Genomic DNA, 19,671 nt, shown 5'->3' with positions numbered 1-19,671 from the left:
AAAGTTCCAAAAGGAAGGAGATAACAGGTACCTTATACTCTTGATCTGGAAGCATATTGAGTAAGAAAGTTACCATCTTCTGGGGGAACTCATACTTTACTGTCCAAAACAATAGTTCTTCTAAAAAACTTTTATGTTTCAAAACATCCATTATAGATTGATCTGTATAAGAAAAAGTTATCACTAATTAAGTTGCTCATCTCATGGAAATCTTCCCATACAATCCAATAGTCCATCAAGCTCATCTGAAAGTCCCTACAATGATCTTCTTACACTTAAAAATGTCACCAACTTTCACAGTACACAAATAACAAAACATTAAATACCCTAACGATGTTAATTACAAGCAATTACTCAAAAAGTATTACTTGTTCTTAAACATAGCCATGTACCTAAATTTTCTACTGAGTTTCAAATTTTAGATTTAACATCACTAATCCAAAATGGAAAACGCTACAAAATCTGAAATGCTTTGAGCACACACACCTCAAGAACACAGTCAATATAGGCACACAGTGAGTTTCACAGCTCGTCTAGTTGATGTAGTAAAACCCTATCTTAAAAAAAAAAAAAAAAGGCAAACTATAAACTATAAATACCTTTGGTGCCACTGCTAAGCTTTACCCTCTTTCTCTTGCCCAGGCCTTGACTCCCGTCTTGGTCCTCCTGGAGGAAATAAAGTCAATATTATCCATAGCCATGTTCATAAGTGTATATGTTCTATATAAATGTAACATATACATTCTTACATACTGCTGATCAACATAATTCACTTCTATATATCGACTATAACAAATGTTTTACTACAATTTTATTGAAATTCATAGTAAAATAGTCTTACTATTAAAATATGACCATCTATAATCTGTACCTATAGGGAAAGACTCTTGAGCATTCCAAAATGTTAAAATAAAAACTTTCCTAAGCTTACACACATAATATTAAGGCATAAAGAAGCTAAAAGATTAGAAGAATTTACCATAAAAAAGAAGAAAAGGGAGAGGACTAAAAGAAAAAATTCATAAAGTATGAAACAAAATGAGTTCAAATTAGTGGCCAGAGAGATGGTTCAGTGGCTAGAGTCACTTTCCACCAAGACTGACAACTTAGAGTTTGATTTCCAGAACCCACATGATAGAAGGAAAGAACCTAATCTAGTCATTTGTCCTCTGACCTCCACAGACACACTCTGACATGTGTAATACCTTCATACATACACACGCGTGCACACACGCGCACACACGCGCACACACGCGCGCACACACACACGCACACACACATGTAATATTTTAAAAGTTTAAAGAAATAATTTGCTAGTGATAAGAAATTTGTTCAGTTGGTAGAGTAACTGCCCACAGTAACAAAGCTCTGAATTCAGCCAGTGGCAGTGGTGGTGAATGCCTTTAATCCCGGCACTTAAGAGACAGCGGCAGATAGATCTCTAAGTTTGAGTCCAGCCTAGTCTATAGAGTGAATTCCAGAAGAGCCAAGGCTACACAGAGAAAGCCTGTCTCAAATAAATAAATTAATTAATTTAATTAAATAAGATACAAACAACCACAAAACAGAAAAAAACAAAAACAAAAACAAAAACAGAAAACCCAAAGCCCTGCCTTCAATCCCTACCACTGTACAGACTAGGTATGGTAGACATGTCTATAATGTCAGCCTTTGAGCCCTTGGGAAGCAGAAGTATCAGGACTTCAAGGTTACTTTTAGCAAACCTATTAAATTCAAGACCAACCTAGAATACATAAGACCCTGTCTCAAAAACTTAAAAAAAAAAAAAAAAAAGGGACAAGGAAGATAATTCAGTGGTTAAAGTGTTTGGCATACATGAGGCCCAAAGTTCAGATACCCAGATCCATCCATATAAACGCCAGGTTGATATGGTGACCTGTCTATAATTCCAGTTTTCTAAAGTGGGAGGTGGCAATCTCTAGTATAAGCTGGGTATCAAGATTAACAGTATGGGTAAGCTCTCCTTTTGATAGGGAAACCCTAAATAAGGTAGGAAAATGATGGAAGATGAATCTAGTATCAAACTTAGGCAGAAGTACATGCTTGTGCCAGAGCACGTGTACACAAACACACAGAGTGCCAGTTTGTTTTGCCAACTTGACACAAGCTAGAGTCATCTAGGAAGAAACATCAATTAAGGAGCTGCCTCTATCAGACTAGCCCAGGGCAACTCCTTTGCAGTATTTTCTTAATTAGTGATTGGTATGCCATGCAAGGATGCAGCCTACTTGTGGTCAGTGCCATGCCTTGGCAGGTCATCCTGCATTGTATACAAACAGCAGCTAAGCAACCCATGAGGAATTAAGCCAGGAAGCAGTATTCTTCCATGGTCTCTGCTTTAGTTCATGTTCTGGCTTCCCTCAAATGATCCACTGATCAGAATGTATAAGCCAAATAAACCATTTCTTCCCCAAGTTTGGTGGTCATTGCATTTATGAAAGCAGAAGACAGAAAACAAGGACATATAAATACCACACATACAAAAAGGGATGGATCAAATTCTGAAAAATAAGCATAACATTTTAGAAGCTGAAACTGACATTGTAAAAATAATAATATGCTTTGGGGAAAGAAATCCAAGAATGCAGGCAATTTCTGCTCACTTGTGATGCATACACTTGTGAAAAACCTTATACTACAAATGAAATGGATCAATTAAGGAGAGCACTAAGGAACAAGTCCTTCACAACCCAGGTAACTGTAGCCAAAGAAGTATATAAGCAGTAATTGATACCTGGGGATTTAATTTGTATGCCAGGCAAAAATCATGGGATAGTTTAGGCTGTCTCGGAGGATGCTGAGACTGTACAGTAGAATGAAAAAGCTAGTTAGCACAGACAGTGTAGACCCCAGAGTCCAAGGAAGAGTAACAGAGGCCAGAGCTCTGTGAGAAGCAGATGAGAAGGGGAGGGGAGAAAAGAGAAGGAGAGGGGAGCAAAAGAGGGGAGAGGAAAGACAAAGAGGGGAGGGGAGGGGAGGGGAGGGGAGGGGAGGGGAGGGGAGGGGAGGGGAGGAAAAGGGAAAGGGAAAATTAAAAAGAAAAAAGGAAAGGAATCTTGGGTGCAGGTAGTCTTTTCCAAATAAAATACAGCTGGAAAGATTTCTGCTACTTTTATCACAGAACTAAGGGATTTTTTTTTCTCTCTAAAGGTTATGATTCACTATGCCTAAGCAAAGGAATTCAGGAACTACTACTGGTGTGTCTGAAGACAGCTACAGTGTATGCATGTACATAAAATAAATAATTCTTGAAAGTAAGGAAGCAGGCAAGCTAGCTGCTTGAAAGAAAGGCTAAAGGAAAGGCCCTGATCCTAAATGACAGCATAGTACTCTCATTAAAGACACCCCATCACTATGTACTAATCCAGATCATACATTGAAAAGTGAAATAAAAAGAATATTAAACAACTAAAGGTACTTATTCAAAGGAATAACATATGGAAGTGAAAATAAAAGTTAGTGGTCAAAATAATTTTTAAAAAGTATGAAGGTTATATAATTTTATGTTTTTTTTATTTTTTAATTTATTTTTTATTGGATATTATTTATTTACATTTCAGATGCTATCCCCTTTCCCCATTTCCCCTCCCTAGAAAACCCCTATCCCATACCCCCTTCTCATTTTTGCTTTTATACAATTTTTTTAATGTCAACCAAAGGCTTTATAAATTTGGTAATGCTCAATATCAATTAAAAGAGTAACCTAATACCCAATCTAGATATATCAACTATAATTTTATATGTTTTAAGAGAAAGTCCTTGTGTACTACAGCTAAGCTCAAACTCACTATATCTGAGGATGGCCTTGAGCTCCTGATCCATTCACCTCTACCTGTCAAGTGCTGGGAATTACAGGTGTACACCACCACTTCCAGAAAGATATTGGGAACTTTTAAAAATTATTTTACATGTGTGAGTGTTTGTCTACATATTTGTATGTGCCTGTGGCCACAAGAGAGCACTGGATTCCCAAGGACTATTGTTACAGACAGTTGTAAGCCACCACACAGGGTGCTGGAAACCCAACCTAGGTCTTCTGCAAGAGCAGTCAGTGCTGTTAAGCACCGAGTCATCTCTCTGGTCCAAAAATGGTTTGTCAGGACTTTATGCATACTGGTCAAGCACTGTACCACAGAGCTACATCCCCAAGCTTCGAGAACTTCTTAACTGTAAAACCCACTAAGCAAAGGAACTAGTGTCTGCCAAGTAGGAAAGCTCTCTATCCCTGGAAGCATTTACATGGAAGTTTATCAACTGCCAGGAATGCTGCAAAGTATACTCTTACACTAGAAAAAAAATGTATTGGTATTTTAAGAAACTTCCCAACAAAAATTATTTAACTCTCCAGTCCCAACCTTCACCATTAACCTAATTCCTGGTAAATTAAAATTCAACTTTAATTCTCAAAATATTTTTTTTTATCTATCACACTTTTTTAAAAATATCTCTACCTTCTAATATCAATAACCCTGTTTCAATATGTTTTGAAAAATCAGGGTTTCTTTTCCATTCGGTACCAAAAAATATTCAAAGAATGTTTACAAAAACATCTAAACATTTTGATACTGATTATCTTCAATTATTAAGTGTGTATAGAAAAAAGAATATATGTGACTAAGCAAATTTAATAACAATAGTTAACTCCAATGCTAGGCTGAAACATTTTTTTTTTTTCTTTTTCCCCATTCTATTTCTCTAAAATGAACATTCAGATGGTCACAGGAGAAAAGTTTTATTTCATTTGTACCGCAAAATCACAGAAACTAATAATCTGGTGGTAGAACACACAGACATCTGCTGTGGACCTCAGTCTATCTAATGTCTCCTTGAAAAGTTATCGGTACATTGGAATGATGGTGCACAACTGCAAGCCCAGCACTCAAAGGCTAGCGCAGGAAGATGAAAACCGTGAAGCAGCCTATGTTATATAACTAGATCCTGCTTAAAAAGAGCAACACCCCCCCACAACACATTCCCTTCCCTCTCAGAAATATCTAATTATAATTAGACCCACTCACATATAAAAATGATGATGGTTTTCTATTGAACTAGATTATCTAATAGTCACAGTCACAAATGTAAATGAGGGGTATTAAATGTTAAAATATTTCACAAAATTAAAATGTGTTCTTGATTTTATTTTTGGTTCCATATAGCATAAATAAAAATTTCTCTTATTTCGGATGACCTACTGAAATAAGTGATATTGCCAAAAATGTCATACATATAAACAGCACTGTTTAGTACAGTGTTCTATTACTCTGAAGTCAAGACTGACACACTGACAGGACCAAGATTAAGTAGATTGCAACACCATACACTCAATCAACTAAAACTCCAAAATAGAAACAAATCTTGCTACTACTGCAGTTTAAATCCATTTCTGTTATTTAAAACTGTTATGTATATTTTGTAGGTATACCACATGTGCATGGATACCCTTGGAGGCCAGAAGGGAACATCAATCAGACTCAAATTCACTGGTGCTAGGTGGGTGCTGGGGACCAAATTCAGATCCTCTGGAAGTGCAGAGCTCAACCACTGAGCTATTTCTCTAGCCTGTTTCTTTACCTTAAAATGAAGTTAAATTAGTTATCTCTTCCAATTTAAAATTCTAGTTTTGTTGGGTTTTTTTTTGACTTAAGGTATATTTCTGCATATGTTGAGGAGTAAACCCAAGGCATGTGCATGCTGAACAAATGCTCCACTACTTAGCTACAAATCCAGACTTTAAAATCGCTTTTTAATTGCTATAACTACCTCTCTGTAGAGTTAATCAAAATGTAACTGCCCTCATCCTACCTTCCTTTACTTCTACTATATTGAATTACAAGACTGAAATCAGGAAAGAGCTAGCTTGATCCACTGATTTAGCTTCCAGTGCTGTTTTTTCATGCAAGCCAATGGTTCTAATACAATATTTCCCATTTTAAAAAAAAAAAAAAAAAAAAAAAAAAAAAAAAGGCGGAAATAAAATAGTGTCAACAGGTAAGCTCAAAAGACTAGCAAAAGATTAACAGTAACATAAATTCGATATACAAAAATTTTTAAATGGTTTGTTCTTTAAAGTATAAAGAATGCTAGTAATTTCTAGTACATTCCCTTTTGCTTTACAAAGGAAAATATCAATTCTCTAAGCCAGGTATAGTGGCTTATGCCTATCATGCCAGCAACTGGGAGGCAGAAGCAAGGGGACTACTTTGAGTCCAGCCGGTCCGCACTATATACAGGGAGTGCACCGTGTCAAGAGCCAGACACAGGCAGATCTCTTTGAATTCAAGGCTAATCTAGTCTACATAGCAAGTTTCAGACCCGCCAGAACTACATAGTGAGACCCTGTCTTCATTAAAAAAAAAAAAAAAAAAAAGATGGGAAGATACAATGGAGAGATGGCATCCATTATGACTTCTTGCTTTTTCTTGCAGAAAACTGCGGTTCCGCTCCTAGTATCCCTTGAGAGGCTCATAACTACCAGTAACTACAACTCTACAGAGTATCCAAAACCTTGGGTAACCACACACGCATACTGTATGCACACACATAAATAACAATAAATATTTTTAAATGCCCCCCTCTAAAATACCTTTCAATCTTAAATATAAGCTTTCTTTCTCTTGATGTACAATAATAGTCATTATACATAAGGAAAGTTTCTTATTAAAACTCTTCAATATTCATTACTAGCTACAAGGATATCTCATATTCACTTATAGTGTCTGTCAAAAGATATGTGCCAACTATTAAAATGCTATTTAACTATAACTCCTAGTCACTATCAAGTATCAAGAGAACCCAAGGGAAAAAAATGGCTAATGTCACATTGTGGTTGTAGAAAGTTGCTTATAAATGCCTTAACATTTTTCCAATCAAGAGGTGATAATCTATGATAATCTATCTCCCTCCTTCAATTCAAAGTGCATGGGCCCACACTAGCAACTTCCTTATACCTAACAACAAGTACTAGAAGAACTACTTGTAACTTCCAAGCTAGCTCAGAAATGGCTCAGCCAGTTCTGGTCTTGAAACACTCACCCACCATCAAAGAACTTCAATTTAAGATACCATGAGAATCCAAATGTAAACACTATGATCAACAACCAGAGCTCCCTCTGGACAGTCAGCATCAATTGTGAGCCCAGTGAGTAAACCATTTCAGATTTCCATCTAAGTTTGGTCTTCAGATAACTTTAGCTTTGGCCAACAAACTAGCTGAAACTCCATGAGATAACCCAGACAGAACTATCCAGCTGCCAGTCCCAAATTCCTAAGTCATAAAGGTAAGTAAATTAAAATGGTGATTTTAAGCCATAGAATTTTCAGACTAATTTGCTCCATAGCAATAACAACTAACCCTACAGTAACAACAATAGTTTCTATAGTAGCAAGAGAAACGAACATAGTAAGACTATCAGATCAAGCAGACAAGAGACTTTGTGTCAAATTTCAACTCTACCACTGATTACACGAAAATCACTACCCTCACTGAATTCTCGGGAATTAATTCTCAGGAATTCAACTTCATCAGCTTCATGCAATGAACTCTCAGATCCCTAAAACATTCATAATTTTCATAACCTTTCATTGTGTCCTCTTCTTTCTCATTTTTGTTTTTGCTATATTACATGACTTTCCTACTTCTAAATCAATGATTTAAAAATTAAATTGAAAATGACAAAACAGCCGGGCAGTGGTGGCACATGCCTTTAATCCCAGCACTTGGGAGGCAGAGGCAGGTGGATTTCTGAGTTCGAGGCCAGCCTGGTCTACAGAGTGAGTTCCAGGACAGCCAGGACTACACAGAGAAACCCTGTCTCGGAGGAAAAAAAGAAAAAAGAAAATGACAAAACAGAGACAATTGGGGGGGGGGGTTTTAATGTATCAGTAAAACACAAATGAAAATCATTTTATATAAAAATTACTTCCAGGCAGTAATGACACACACCTTTAGTCCCAGCTCTTGGGAGGCAGAAGCAAGCAGATCTCTGTGAGTTCAAGGCCAGCCTGGTCTACAGAATGAGTTCCAGGACAACCAAGGCTGCACAGAAAAACCCTGTCTCTAAAAACAAAAAAACAACAACAATAATGCTTCAAATAGTAATTTATCTGATATAATCACTAAAATAATAAATATAACTTATTAAAATGTAAGATATGTATCCTATAGTTGGGCAATTCCATATCCTAAAGAACTATTTGTATACCTGCAAAACAAGAAAAAGAAATGGAAGCACTGACTCTTAGAATCTGACTAGAAATCAAGAACGTGATTGGACAATATGTAGTTCCACCATTACTTTAGAATAGTATACCACCAAAGAAAAACATAAAGATAGCTTTACATAGTTTACTATTAAATAAATAAAAGATCATGAAGTAGTAAAACATTTTCATTTACCTTCGACTAACAATAGTGTTACTTAACTATATAGAAATGGATCTCTCAAAGCTTGAAAACTATTAAGTGGCAATATTAGCGGAGGAACTAGAGTATACAGTAACTTTTATTTTATCTCAATTGCCCAGCAAAACATTCATTAAAAGTTGAAGGGTAAAATTCATTTTCTTTAAATTTTGCATTAGTAGCTATTTCTCAGAAAAGGTCAGCTAAAATTTCTACAGTATGACCCACAAAAATTCAAGAACTTATATATTTTAATCCCTTTACACATAAGGCTACAGAATTGAAAACATTATGAGACTCAAGTTTGTGGAGTGGTGATGTAGCCTAAGAGGTAAACTGCTTGCCTGGCAGCATACATGAAGCCATCAGATCAATCTAAAGTAAACAAAGTATGGTAGTGTATGCCTACCTAGTCCTAGAACTTGGAAGGTAGAGGCAGAAAGATTAAAACTTCAAGGTTATCCTTGGTTACATAATAAGTTCAAGGCCAACCTATATTATATGAAACCTTGTCTCAAAAAAAAAAAAAAAAAAAAAAGGAAAAAAAAGAGTTAAATTTGTGGTAGGTATGGCAAGTATATGAATGTGAATTTATACAAATTATTCCAATTAATTTTAATATTAAATTTTTCACTATTTTCTTCATAAGAAAACTAATGTTAAAAAAATAAAATAATCCAGCATATAAGGCCATATGAGCCAAGATTTAAACCTAGATCTAACCGATTCTGAAATCCAAGTTTTTTAAGATGACTATTATACCACCCTAAGGAACCATGAAAAATTAACTATAGAGTAAAAGAAGGGGCTGGAGTGTGGCTCAGCAGTTAAGAGCACTGACTGCTTTTCCAGAGGTCCTGAGTTCAATTCCCAGCAACTACATGATGGCTCACAACCATACATAATGGAATCTGATGCCCTGTTCAGGTGTGTCTGAAGATAGCTACAGTGTACTCATATACATAAAGTAAATAAATCTTTTTAAATAAAAAAAAAGTGTGAAAGAAAACAAATGCAGTGGTGGCGCACGCCTTTAATCCCAGCACTTGGGAGGCAGAGGCAGGCGGATTTCTGAGTTCAAGGCCAGCCTGATCTACAGAGTTCCAGGACAGCCAGGACTACACAGAGAAACCCTGTCTCAAAAAACAAAAACAGAAAACAAAATGATGTTTCTTAAAGTTCTCGTAAAATTGTGTAGAAATCCATTCAGTCTACTGAAATGGGAGATATTTAGAAAACGGCGCCCAGTGCGGTTTGTTCCCCAGCAGCTGCCATGTTCCTGCTGCTCCTCAGCTCTGACTAGGGCTCTCCCGATAACTTTCAGCACCGGACCTGGCACCCACGAGTTGCCAGCACAGCAGATGGCTCTGCCAATCTACCATACTATCCACAATGCTCAGCTGAGCCCAGACCATTCCCACTATGCCCGCGGTACCCAGTAGGAATGAGACTCTTAATGCTAAAAATTATCCAATGGATTTGTATATTTGGAAATGCTCAATTAACAAGATGCCCACACAATTAGAATTGTTACCCTATATCTAACCTTTTGATAGAAATTGTTACCCAAGACTGCTTTCTACCCATCTATGCTCCTCCATGGTTACTACCACTCTTATTTCTCCTCCCCTTCCTCTCCTTCTCTCCTTCCAACTCCTCACTCCCCCTACCTTTCATACTGCCCAATCATGGAGCTTTATTGCAAATGTAGCAGGAAACATCCCACTAGAATCTACTGCCAGATAAACAATTTTAAACATTTACAGGTAGGTTACTGTCATTATTCTTGGTTAATTCCCAAAATTTGATGGTAAGACCTTATTGCTTAAGACACTACATACTCAAGTCCCAGGACATAGAGAGATCAGGCTGCTACCAAGCTGGGAGTTGCCTTCCTGCTGTCACAGAGTACTAGAAGGTGCTAAGCATCTACTAGAAGAGAAAAAGAATCAATAGTCTTACACAGCTCTGAATTGGGAGAACTACAATAACAAACGGGCTGGCAAGATATACCTGCTGACCCAATAATGGCACAAATGGTATTGGAATAACCAACCACTTTCTGATTGAAATTAAAACCTGCTCCACAGATGGAACTCATATCTGACTAGATCACTGGCCCTAGACGAGAATAATAAACTAAGTTCTTAGCTTTATATCTATAGATTAGTGTACCTCTCAAGCCTCATCAGAGAAGCTGCTTGTGATGATTAACTTGGAGAAACTCAACTGTCCAATATACAGAGAATAACAGAGTATGGAGTGCTCAGCTTTAAATGAGACAGATATGTTACTTACATACAGAGAGACAGAGAGACAGAGAGAAACAGAGAGAGACAAAGAAAGGCTGAGAGATCATTGTGGAAGAGAGGGTGGAAAGACTGAAAGAGCCAGGGGTAGTGGACATCTACAATGAAACAGTATTTGCCAGTCATGACAGTACAGTTGCACATGACTCCTAGTGGCTATGGCTGCATGAACAAGACCTGCATAAGACTGAGACAGCTAAAACTTCAGGACGGACAGGGGAGGGGCTCTTAATGTTCTGCCATAACTGAGTTGCTACTGGCAACTGATGGCTGCTAGAGGAGAAAGAGCCATTTATCTCCAGAGATTGTAGCCCCTGAAGGACTACATACAATGTGTCCAGGAGATACTTTACACCATGGTACATACAGCAGCACTAAGTGGACCCCAGTCAGTTTAAGAGAGAGAGAAAGAGGCGGGGCCGTAGGGGAAAAGTGAGAGAGCATACATAAAGTTGGGAGGAAATGATGGTAAGACGGGGAAAGAATTGCAAAGGAGGGAAGGAGATGGATTTGTTCAAAACACATCATGAATGTAGGAAATACTCCAACAGTTAAAAACTAAACTAGCTCTAAAACATGTAAAAAAAATTACATATAAGTAGATGAAACACAAACTCTAAGAGGAGCAAATATGAGAGACATTAAAAGTCACAGTCAAAAAATAATGAACAAAGAAATGAGCTGTAATCAAAGCCTCAGATATTACTATAGAAGGATGTTGCTCTACCCAACCAGAAGACACTATGTTGCTGCAACTGGAATTCTAAGAGTTTAAACCAAAATAAAATAAGTAACTTCTTTCTTCATCAGAGGAAAAAGCACCTCTTTCAAAAGCTGGCTTTCTAACATGTCCAATTCAATTCAACAATTCTAACAATCAAATTCAATTCAGGAAAATAAAGTAGAATTGTCAGGAGCAGGGAGATTGGAGACAGGAGCTGATAGAAGGAAGAGGGAAAGTATGAACAGAAAATATCGTCATAAAACCCATGGGTACTGGGCCCTGCAGGTGGAACGTGGAGAGTTTCAAATGCTGAGCAAGCAAACTATTCCTAAGCAACACCTCCAGTTACTTGTCTTGTCTTGTTGCAAAGACAAAGGTCTCAGGTAACCCAGACTAGCCTCAAATTCATATATCCCAGGCTGATTTCAAACGTGAGATGGAGCTGAGGAGAGCTACAAGGATCCTCCTGCCTCCACCTTCCAAGTGCTGGGATAATAGGCAGGAACCAGTACACCAGACTTTTTCCTCTGCCTTCCATGTGGAAGGATTACAGTTATTCAACTAAATGTTTTAAAATTTCCATTCTAGATATGAAAAGAAGTGAAAACCTATTGTAGTCCTTCTCTTGTCACTAAGAAACTGTTACTCAGAATCCCAGAAGCTACTGTTGAGCTTCAGTATGTTGTCTAAGTGAATTTATAGTAGATAACAGCCATAAACTTTTTTCATAAACCCTACAATGATTTTATGTTAATTTTGAGTTGGGAGCATGAGATGTGTGTGTGCAGCTGTGTGCCTGCTCTTACAAAGGTCAGAATCAACACTGGGTACCTCCCTCTATTATTCTCTACTGCATTTTTTAAAAGAGAGTAGGGGGCTCTCACTGAATCTGGCGCTCTGTTTTGCTTAAGCTGGTTGGTCCCCCCTAAATCTGCCTATCTCAAACCCCTGGTACTAGGGTTACAGACATAAGCTCAGCCCTGGCTTTTGTGTGGATGCTTAAATCCAAACTCAGGTCTTCCTGCTTACACAGCAGATACTTCACCCACTGACGCATCTCCAAACCCCCAAGCCATAAATCTTCATAGTTTCTAAACACTTAAAATTTTCTTTTCAAAAAATGTTGCAGGATATGTGATCACATCATGAATCTCTAAGATTATGAACTGAAAAACCCATGTTGTAGTGTGGCTCAGCCCTATCACACGCCATCAACCCAAGAGCTTACTGTAAGCAAAAGCCAAAGAAAGTCAAGGACAGGTCAAGAGGAGGAGCAAACAACCAGTTGACAGGGAATAACATAAGAAAACTCAGGAAGGAGAAAAAAGGGTCTTTGAGTTGAAGGGTATTTAAGACAGAGTGGAGAAGAAGGAGCTTTTTCCTTTTGGGACATCGGTGAAGTAGGAAGGTTGGCTGGGCACTTTCTCTGTCTCTCTGAGCTAGTAAGATTTCACCACAGCATCTGGCTCCTGAGTCTTCATTGGTAAAAATAAATGTTCAAGATTTTGTTTTAAAAACAACAAAAAGTTTTAAAATTTAAATCTCACCTCATCTGAAGAGTCTATCTGTCCCAGTGTTCCAGTAGCACCTGCAAAACCTTCAGACAGAAGAAAAAAAAGTACTGATGTACTTTAAAATTATTTTGAGACATACAAATATTAGAACAATAAGTAAAAACAACTCATTCTAAAAGTAACCCCAGCAAAGTTCAGCTTTACCTTTAAGAACATGTTATCTAATAGGCTGACACTTCAACAGAAAAATCTCAGGAAAAACCCAAATTTATTAATTACACATTGTTTCAGAAGGATCTTGCTTTTTAGGTTTAAGACATGATTACTAAGCCATTGAGCTGGTGAATAGCAAATGCTACACGTCTCAGGAGTCAGAACCATAAGTCTAAAAACTGAACAACCTGTATTTAAGGAAAATTAATTTTCTTCATTCACTTGTCTAACTGCCACTCTCCTTTTCATGACATTGCTGAAGCTAAAATGTTCAATCATGGAGAAAAGTTTGAGGGGCTGTCTATTTCAATAAAATGAAGTCACTATGGTTCACATTAAACATTTAGACAAACCTTGAGCTGCCAGAGTGCTCGTGCCAGCAGATGGCTCCTGCATCCCATACACAAGCTTATCCTCGGGGTACGTGAGTCCGGAGCTCTTCAAAGCTATAAGGTACTTCTCATGACTTTTCTTTGCACAAGCACTTTCTCCAAGACCTAATATTGAAGACAAAGTTAGAGTCAGAAGAAAATATTCTACTCAAAGTCTAAATACAGTCATTCTGTGAATACACACAAGTAAATACTCTAATAAAAGAGGAACCAACTAGAATAAACATAAAATTCACTTCTGATAATATCTGTGATTATACTTGGCACTGACAACCCCAGAATGATCAGCAATTTATAATAGGAATGAATCCATTGAGCATCTAAGATAGATGAGGAGGTTATAGACAGGGCACGCTAAGGCATGACTTCAACCTTCTGGAAACCTCAAGGTCAGCAGTAGAGAAAGCAAAGAGAAAACATAGTGAATACAGTTACAAACCAGACTTCCTCATGTGATCTGACCATCTGTGGTCTTAGGATACCAAATACTCAGGCCTTATCCAGAGAAGAGTACTCAGAAAGGCTTTCCAGAGGAGATAAAGAAAGCTTTCAAATAGTACAAGTGAAATTACATTTAATTCTTGGTTTTTCCAGTCATCTTATCACACTTAAAAAATGAAATGTATAATTTGTAACTGGCATGGTCACACATGCCTTTAATCCCAGCACTTGCAAGGCAGAGGCACATGGATCTCTGAGTTTGAGGCCAGCCTGGTCTACACAGAATTCCCAAATATCCTGAACTACATAAAAAGACTCTGCCTCAAAAAGGAAAAAAAAAAAGTCTAATTTCCATTGAAGTACCACTTAAGACAGTTTATCTCCACAAGAATGGGAACACTTAGGTTCCACAACTCCTCTTAGAACTTTCACTTAAGTATTTCAGTTTATTGATTATTGCTAATTTTTCTTTTATTTTTTAATATATTATAGAGAATGGAAAAATAGTGGAAAAAGGGAGTAGCAATTTAGAGTTCTTTACACTAAAACTTACTCATTCTCTCTTATCCCCTATATAAAAGCCAAACGTCCATGGCATTTGCCAATTCTTAGGTAGTTTGTGTCTTCCTTAAGCTCTGAACACTGCCAACTATGTGAAACACAGGAGTTTCCAGTGGACTGGTATTATCAACACCAGTGATGTAAACCACACAACAGACGAACAGTAACACAGCCCATAAGACAGACCCTCTCGGTGTTTGTTGTAGTTCCTGTTGTTTGCATCAGCTCTCAAACTGTCCTTGTTTTTAAGGAAACATATTAAATAAATGGGACAAGTCCCACCTTCAAGTAAGTAAGGTCCAACACTGAAAATAACTACAACTAGTTTAAGAATAAAAACTGGCACGAGGAGAAGGCCCGGCAGTTAGGAGCACTCCTGCTCCTACAGAGGCATGGAGTCTGGTTCCCAGCACCCGCTTGGCAACTCATTACCACCTCTAACTCCATGTCAGAGACTCCGACCTTCTGACCCCTGCAGGCACCAGGCTCACATCTGGTCCTACTTACACACATGCAGGCAAACATACATACACACAAATCAAAATAAATAAATATGTCTTAGAAACAAATAAAAGCATGCAGATTCCTACAGAAACAAGTAAGTGCTAGGGCCCTAACCAATGGTTTGCCTAACATAGGCCAGGCTCTGGGTTCAAGCTTAGTCTTCAGTATCACAAAGAAAAATTTCCTAAATAATAAAAGGCCTATCACAGATGCTGTTCATTGAACTAAAGGTAGTTTATCAGTTCCTCACAATAACCCTGGCTTTCTAGTGATGGCTAGTGAGCACAGAAACTAGATTGAAAATCTCAAACTGTCTACTGGGAATTGAACCTCAGGCGTGCTAAGCAGCCCACTCTCCACTGATCTATATCCATCACTGTTTTGCTTTTCATTTTGAGACAAGGTCTCAGATTTGTTCAAACTCAGAGGGCCCTGACCTTACTCTGCATCCCACATAGATCTTAAATTTGTAACTCCCCTGACCTCAGCCTCCTGAGTAGCTAGAACGATAGACATGTTCACAAAACCTGGCTCAAATTTCAAACTTGGGAATCAAAATCTAATTCAATGTCCATCAATAAAACTTAACTAAGGGTTGTTGTTCATGTTGCTTAGTTTCAAGAAGAATTTTTTTTAATTCTAAAATTGAAGTAAAAACCATTGTAATAACTCCCTCTTAAAATTGCTACAATGGTTAAGAACAATCTGCTTGCCAGGCAGTGGTAGTACATGCCTTTCTTTAATCCTAGCACTCAGGAGGCAGAAGCAGGAGGATCTCTGAGTTCAAGGCCAGCCTAGCCTACAGAGAGACTTCCAGGACAGCCAAAGCTACACAGGAAAACCCTATCTCAATGCCACCCCTAACCCCTGAAAAAAGAACAATCTGCTTAGCTAGGTCAAGTGCTACATGCCTTTATTGCAAACACTCAGAAAACAGAAGCAGGCAGATCTCTCTAAATTCAAGGCCAACCTGGTAAAGGAAAACAAAGGGGGGAGGGGAGACAATCAAGACAATCTACCTGTGTCTTTCTCAACAGTTGATAGTTTCAAATAAAAATCATTTCTAGTTTAAGAAAATAACAGATATCCAGGCATAATCCCCACACACACACTTTTTAACTTTGTATTGATTCTTTGATAATTTCATGTCATGCACCCCAATCCCACTCATCTCCCCATTCCTTTGTATCCACCCTCCACCCTTGCAACCTCCCCTCAAAAAGAAAAAAATAAAATCAAGTAATTAAATAAATAAATAAAAACATCTCATTGTAGAAGCTGTAGTGTGTCACAGTGTGTCCCACAGTATACCCTCCTTTTGTCCACAGGCCTTTACTTGCAAATGTTCATTGCAATGAGTCATTGGTCTGGTTCAAGGCCTCTGGCTTCTGCTACACAATCAATACTGGATCTTACTGGGACTCCTCTCAGACATCCTGTTGTTGCCCTGTGTCATGGAGATCCTGCAGCTTTAGATTTGTAAGGCTGCCCCTTTCACAGTTCATAGATGGGGCAGATGCTGGGGTGGGCCAACTCAAAGCCTGGATCTGTACCTGGGTGGTAGCTGAGTTGCTCAGTCCGCCCACTCTCCTACACCCACACCGCTAGGGCAAGCTCTCTAGCACTGGCCCTGTTAGCTCACCCAAAGCCACAGCTATCGAGGGGCAGGGCTACCTCTCCTGTTCTCATGACCTTGGCGCAAGCTCTCCTGCTAGGGGTTAGAGGAGTGAGGGGGCATCTGTCCCTCACCCACACCACTACTCAGCAGATTGAGTGCTAGGATCATCTCTCTCTTGCTCACACCCTCAGGGTTGCCTCACCTGTGGCCCTGACACCAGGGGCAGCTCTACTGTGCTGCCCAGGCAAAGTGCAGGGCCCACTCTCTCTGGTGTTGGTGAGGGGCAGGGCCAGCTCTCTTGCCAGCAAAAGGTGGTGTGAGGCAAGCTTCCTCCTCCCCTTTTAAGACAGGATTCTCCCTATGCAGCCCAGGCTAACCTCCAATTGAAACCCAATTATCTCAACCTCCTGAGTACTGGGATTACAGCCCTGAACCAGCACATCCACTGCACTGTTTAGGAAGGTAGTGCAGGTGGGCTGGAAGAAGTACATACGACTGGGGGTGGGCTTTGCGAGTCCATAGCTTCGTCCTACTTTTCAGTTCATACTCTGTTTGCATTGATGACTAAGAGATGATTTCTCAGATTCCCCCCCAAGCTCCTTGCTGCTACCATTGACATAATCATCACAACAACAACACCCAACCATTATAGACTCTCCTAAAATCAAAACCAAAATATTCTTACTTCCATAAGTCATTTTGATTATGATATTTTTGAGAGCAACAGAAAGGTAACTAATACATATGAGTTGCCAATATACTCAGAATAAAATATAAAATTGTACATATCCTGTGAACATGTAGATATACTCTGATGTGAGCCTTATTTGAGCTAACTATCAACACTGTAGGCTTTTTAATCCCTCCAAAGAACTCGTCCTGATCTATAAATATTCCCACTTGGTAGTCTCTTAACCTGGTATCTGGAAAGCACACAGGTGTTATGTATCTATCCATATTGGAGTTCACTAAGTATCTTGTATCTTCTAATCAATATTTTTCATACAATTTAAAAAAATCCAGTTAAATTCTTCAAATACTTCAGATCTAAAATAATACACATGCTAGATTATCTGATTCTAATAGGTCCCTGGGACTCCTTAATACGTTTTGTTCAGCCATTTCCTGATGTTTACCAGGTTGGTGGATCTGTTGCTATGTCTTCAACACAGGCTCTTCTAACCTATCCAATTACTGAATGAACTTCTCAACTCCATCACTGTAGTTTACAGTAACTGTCAGTTATAAAAATTCACTTTGGCTCTGCGCTTCAGTTATAAAAATTCACTTTGGCTCTGTGCTTACATTTCTTTGTTGAGATTTCCTCTCTTTACTGACTGATACCCTGTTTTCCATTAATTCTTTTTTTTTAAGCATAGAAGGAAGTGATCCACATTATTTAATGACGTAAGTACACATATGATACCACACCAAAGCGATGATAGGTTTTAAAATTTACAGCCTTCCTATAATTAAAAAAAATATATATTTGGGGGGGGGCTTATTTTATTTATTTTCATTTCAAATGTTATCTCCCTTCCCAGTTTCCCCTCCATAAACCCCCTATCCTCACCCTTCCATTAATTCTTTAGACATATTTTCTTTAATTTTTTGGACAAATGTCTAATAATTGTTTTACTGTCTTTATTTGGTAAATGCAACATTTACTCCATCATCTTGGTCAATTTTCAGGGGCTTTCTCATCGCTTGGCTCTAGCACACAGCTGCTTACTTCTTGGCATCCTCACTAGCTTTTACTATGTACTACATATACTAATAATACAATATAAAAGATTTTTAATTGCCAGAGTACTAAATTTTGTTCTAGAAGACAGTCCAACCACAAGCTTAATATTTTGGGCTGGTAAAGAAAAAAAAAACAAAACCTACGAGGCAGATCCATGGAAAGTTCAATGTGCTGAAAGGACCTCTACCTTGATAGGAACCATCTCAAACTCTGCCTTCTATCTTTCTATGCAGGTACTGTTGGGTGATAAGGCTCTTTCTATATTGTATATGTGTGTGTGAGTAAGAGTGTGTGAGAGTGTGAGAGTGTGAGTGTGTGTGTGTATGTGTGTGAGAGTGTGAGAGTGTGTGTGTGTGTGTGTGTATGTGTGTGTGTGTGTATGTGTGCAGATACTTTGTGCATGTCATGTCATACATGGAGGGGGTAGGGGGTGAGAGGACAGCTTTTGGAAGTTGGTTCTCTCCTTTCACCGGGGATCCTGGGGCTGAAACTCAGGTTGTCAGGCTTGTGCAGCAAGTACTTTTACTTGCTAAGCCATCTGTACTGCCCAGGTTATAAGCTTTTTTAAGATACATTTTTATTATGTGTATATGTGCATGTGTAAATGGGAGTTTGTATATCTGTGTGGTGCTCTCAGAGGCCAGAAGAGGATCTCAGATTCCCCTGGGGCTAGAGTTAGCAGCAGTTGTAAGTTGCCCAAATATGAGTGTTGGGAGTCAAGCCTGGGTCCCTTGGAAAAACACCTTCCATCCTCGTCTCTTAACTGGTGAGCTATACCTGTATCCTCTGATCCTGAGCTTTCTTTATGTTTTTCTTTTTCTCATTTTCTCTTTTGATTTTAAATTTTCTTAAGACTAAGCCATAATTGACCTTACTTATTCAAGGTCTAGCCTTCTGGAATCTCAGAGTCAGATGCTTACAGAAATAGAAAGGTCTCTTTCAGCTGGCTAAACTAAAATCTAACTAACACTGCTTTCCTACAGGTAATTATTCTATTATTAACCTATAATAGACAATGCCTAACAAATCTTAGGGAGCAGTAAGAGATGGTTCAGCAGTTAAGAGCACTTGTTCTAGCAGAAGACCCAGGTTCAATTCCTAGTACCCACACATCAACTCACAGTTGATCTGTAACTCTAGTTTCAGGGAATCTGATGTCCTCTGTGTCCTCTATGACCTCCACAGGCACTAGACATACATGTGATGCACATACACACATGAAGGTA

General features: G+C 38.4%; 1 protein-coding gene across 6 annotated transcripts in view; it reads right to left on the bottom strand.

Moving 5' to 3' along the window:
- Positions 1 to 19,671, bottom strand: part of Ubr3 (ubiquitin protein ligase E3 component n-recognin 3) — a 145,208-nt gene that overhangs the window by 103,548 nt on the left and 21,989 nt on the right. For all 6 annotated transcript variants that reach the window (XM_076928887.1, XM_076928886.1, XM_076928888.1 and 3 more), the window contains exons 4-7: positions 13,536 to 13,679; positions 13,003 to 13,052; positions 600 to 666; positions 32 to 162 (exon numbers count right to left, since the gene is read on the bottom strand). In XM_076928887.1, coding sequence (XP_076785002.1) covers positions 32 to 162; positions 600 to 666; positions 13,003 to 13,052; positions 13,536 to 13,679 — 392 coding nt within the window. The remainder of the gene's footprint in view (positions 1 to 31; positions 163 to 599; positions 667 to 13,002; positions 13,053 to 13,535; positions 13,680 to 19,671) is intronic.

Source organism: Arvicanthis niloticus, chromosome 2 (assembly GCF_011762505.2).
Source record: "Arvicanthis niloticus isolate mArvNil1 chromosome 2, mArvNil1.pat.X, whole genome shotgun sequence".
NCBI lineage: Eukaryota > Metazoa > Chordata > Mammalia > Rodentia > Muridae > Arvicanthis > Arvicanthis niloticus.
The sequence above is the reverse complement of the archived record's forward strand: the minus strand, read 5'-3'. Positions and strand labels throughout refer to the sequence as shown.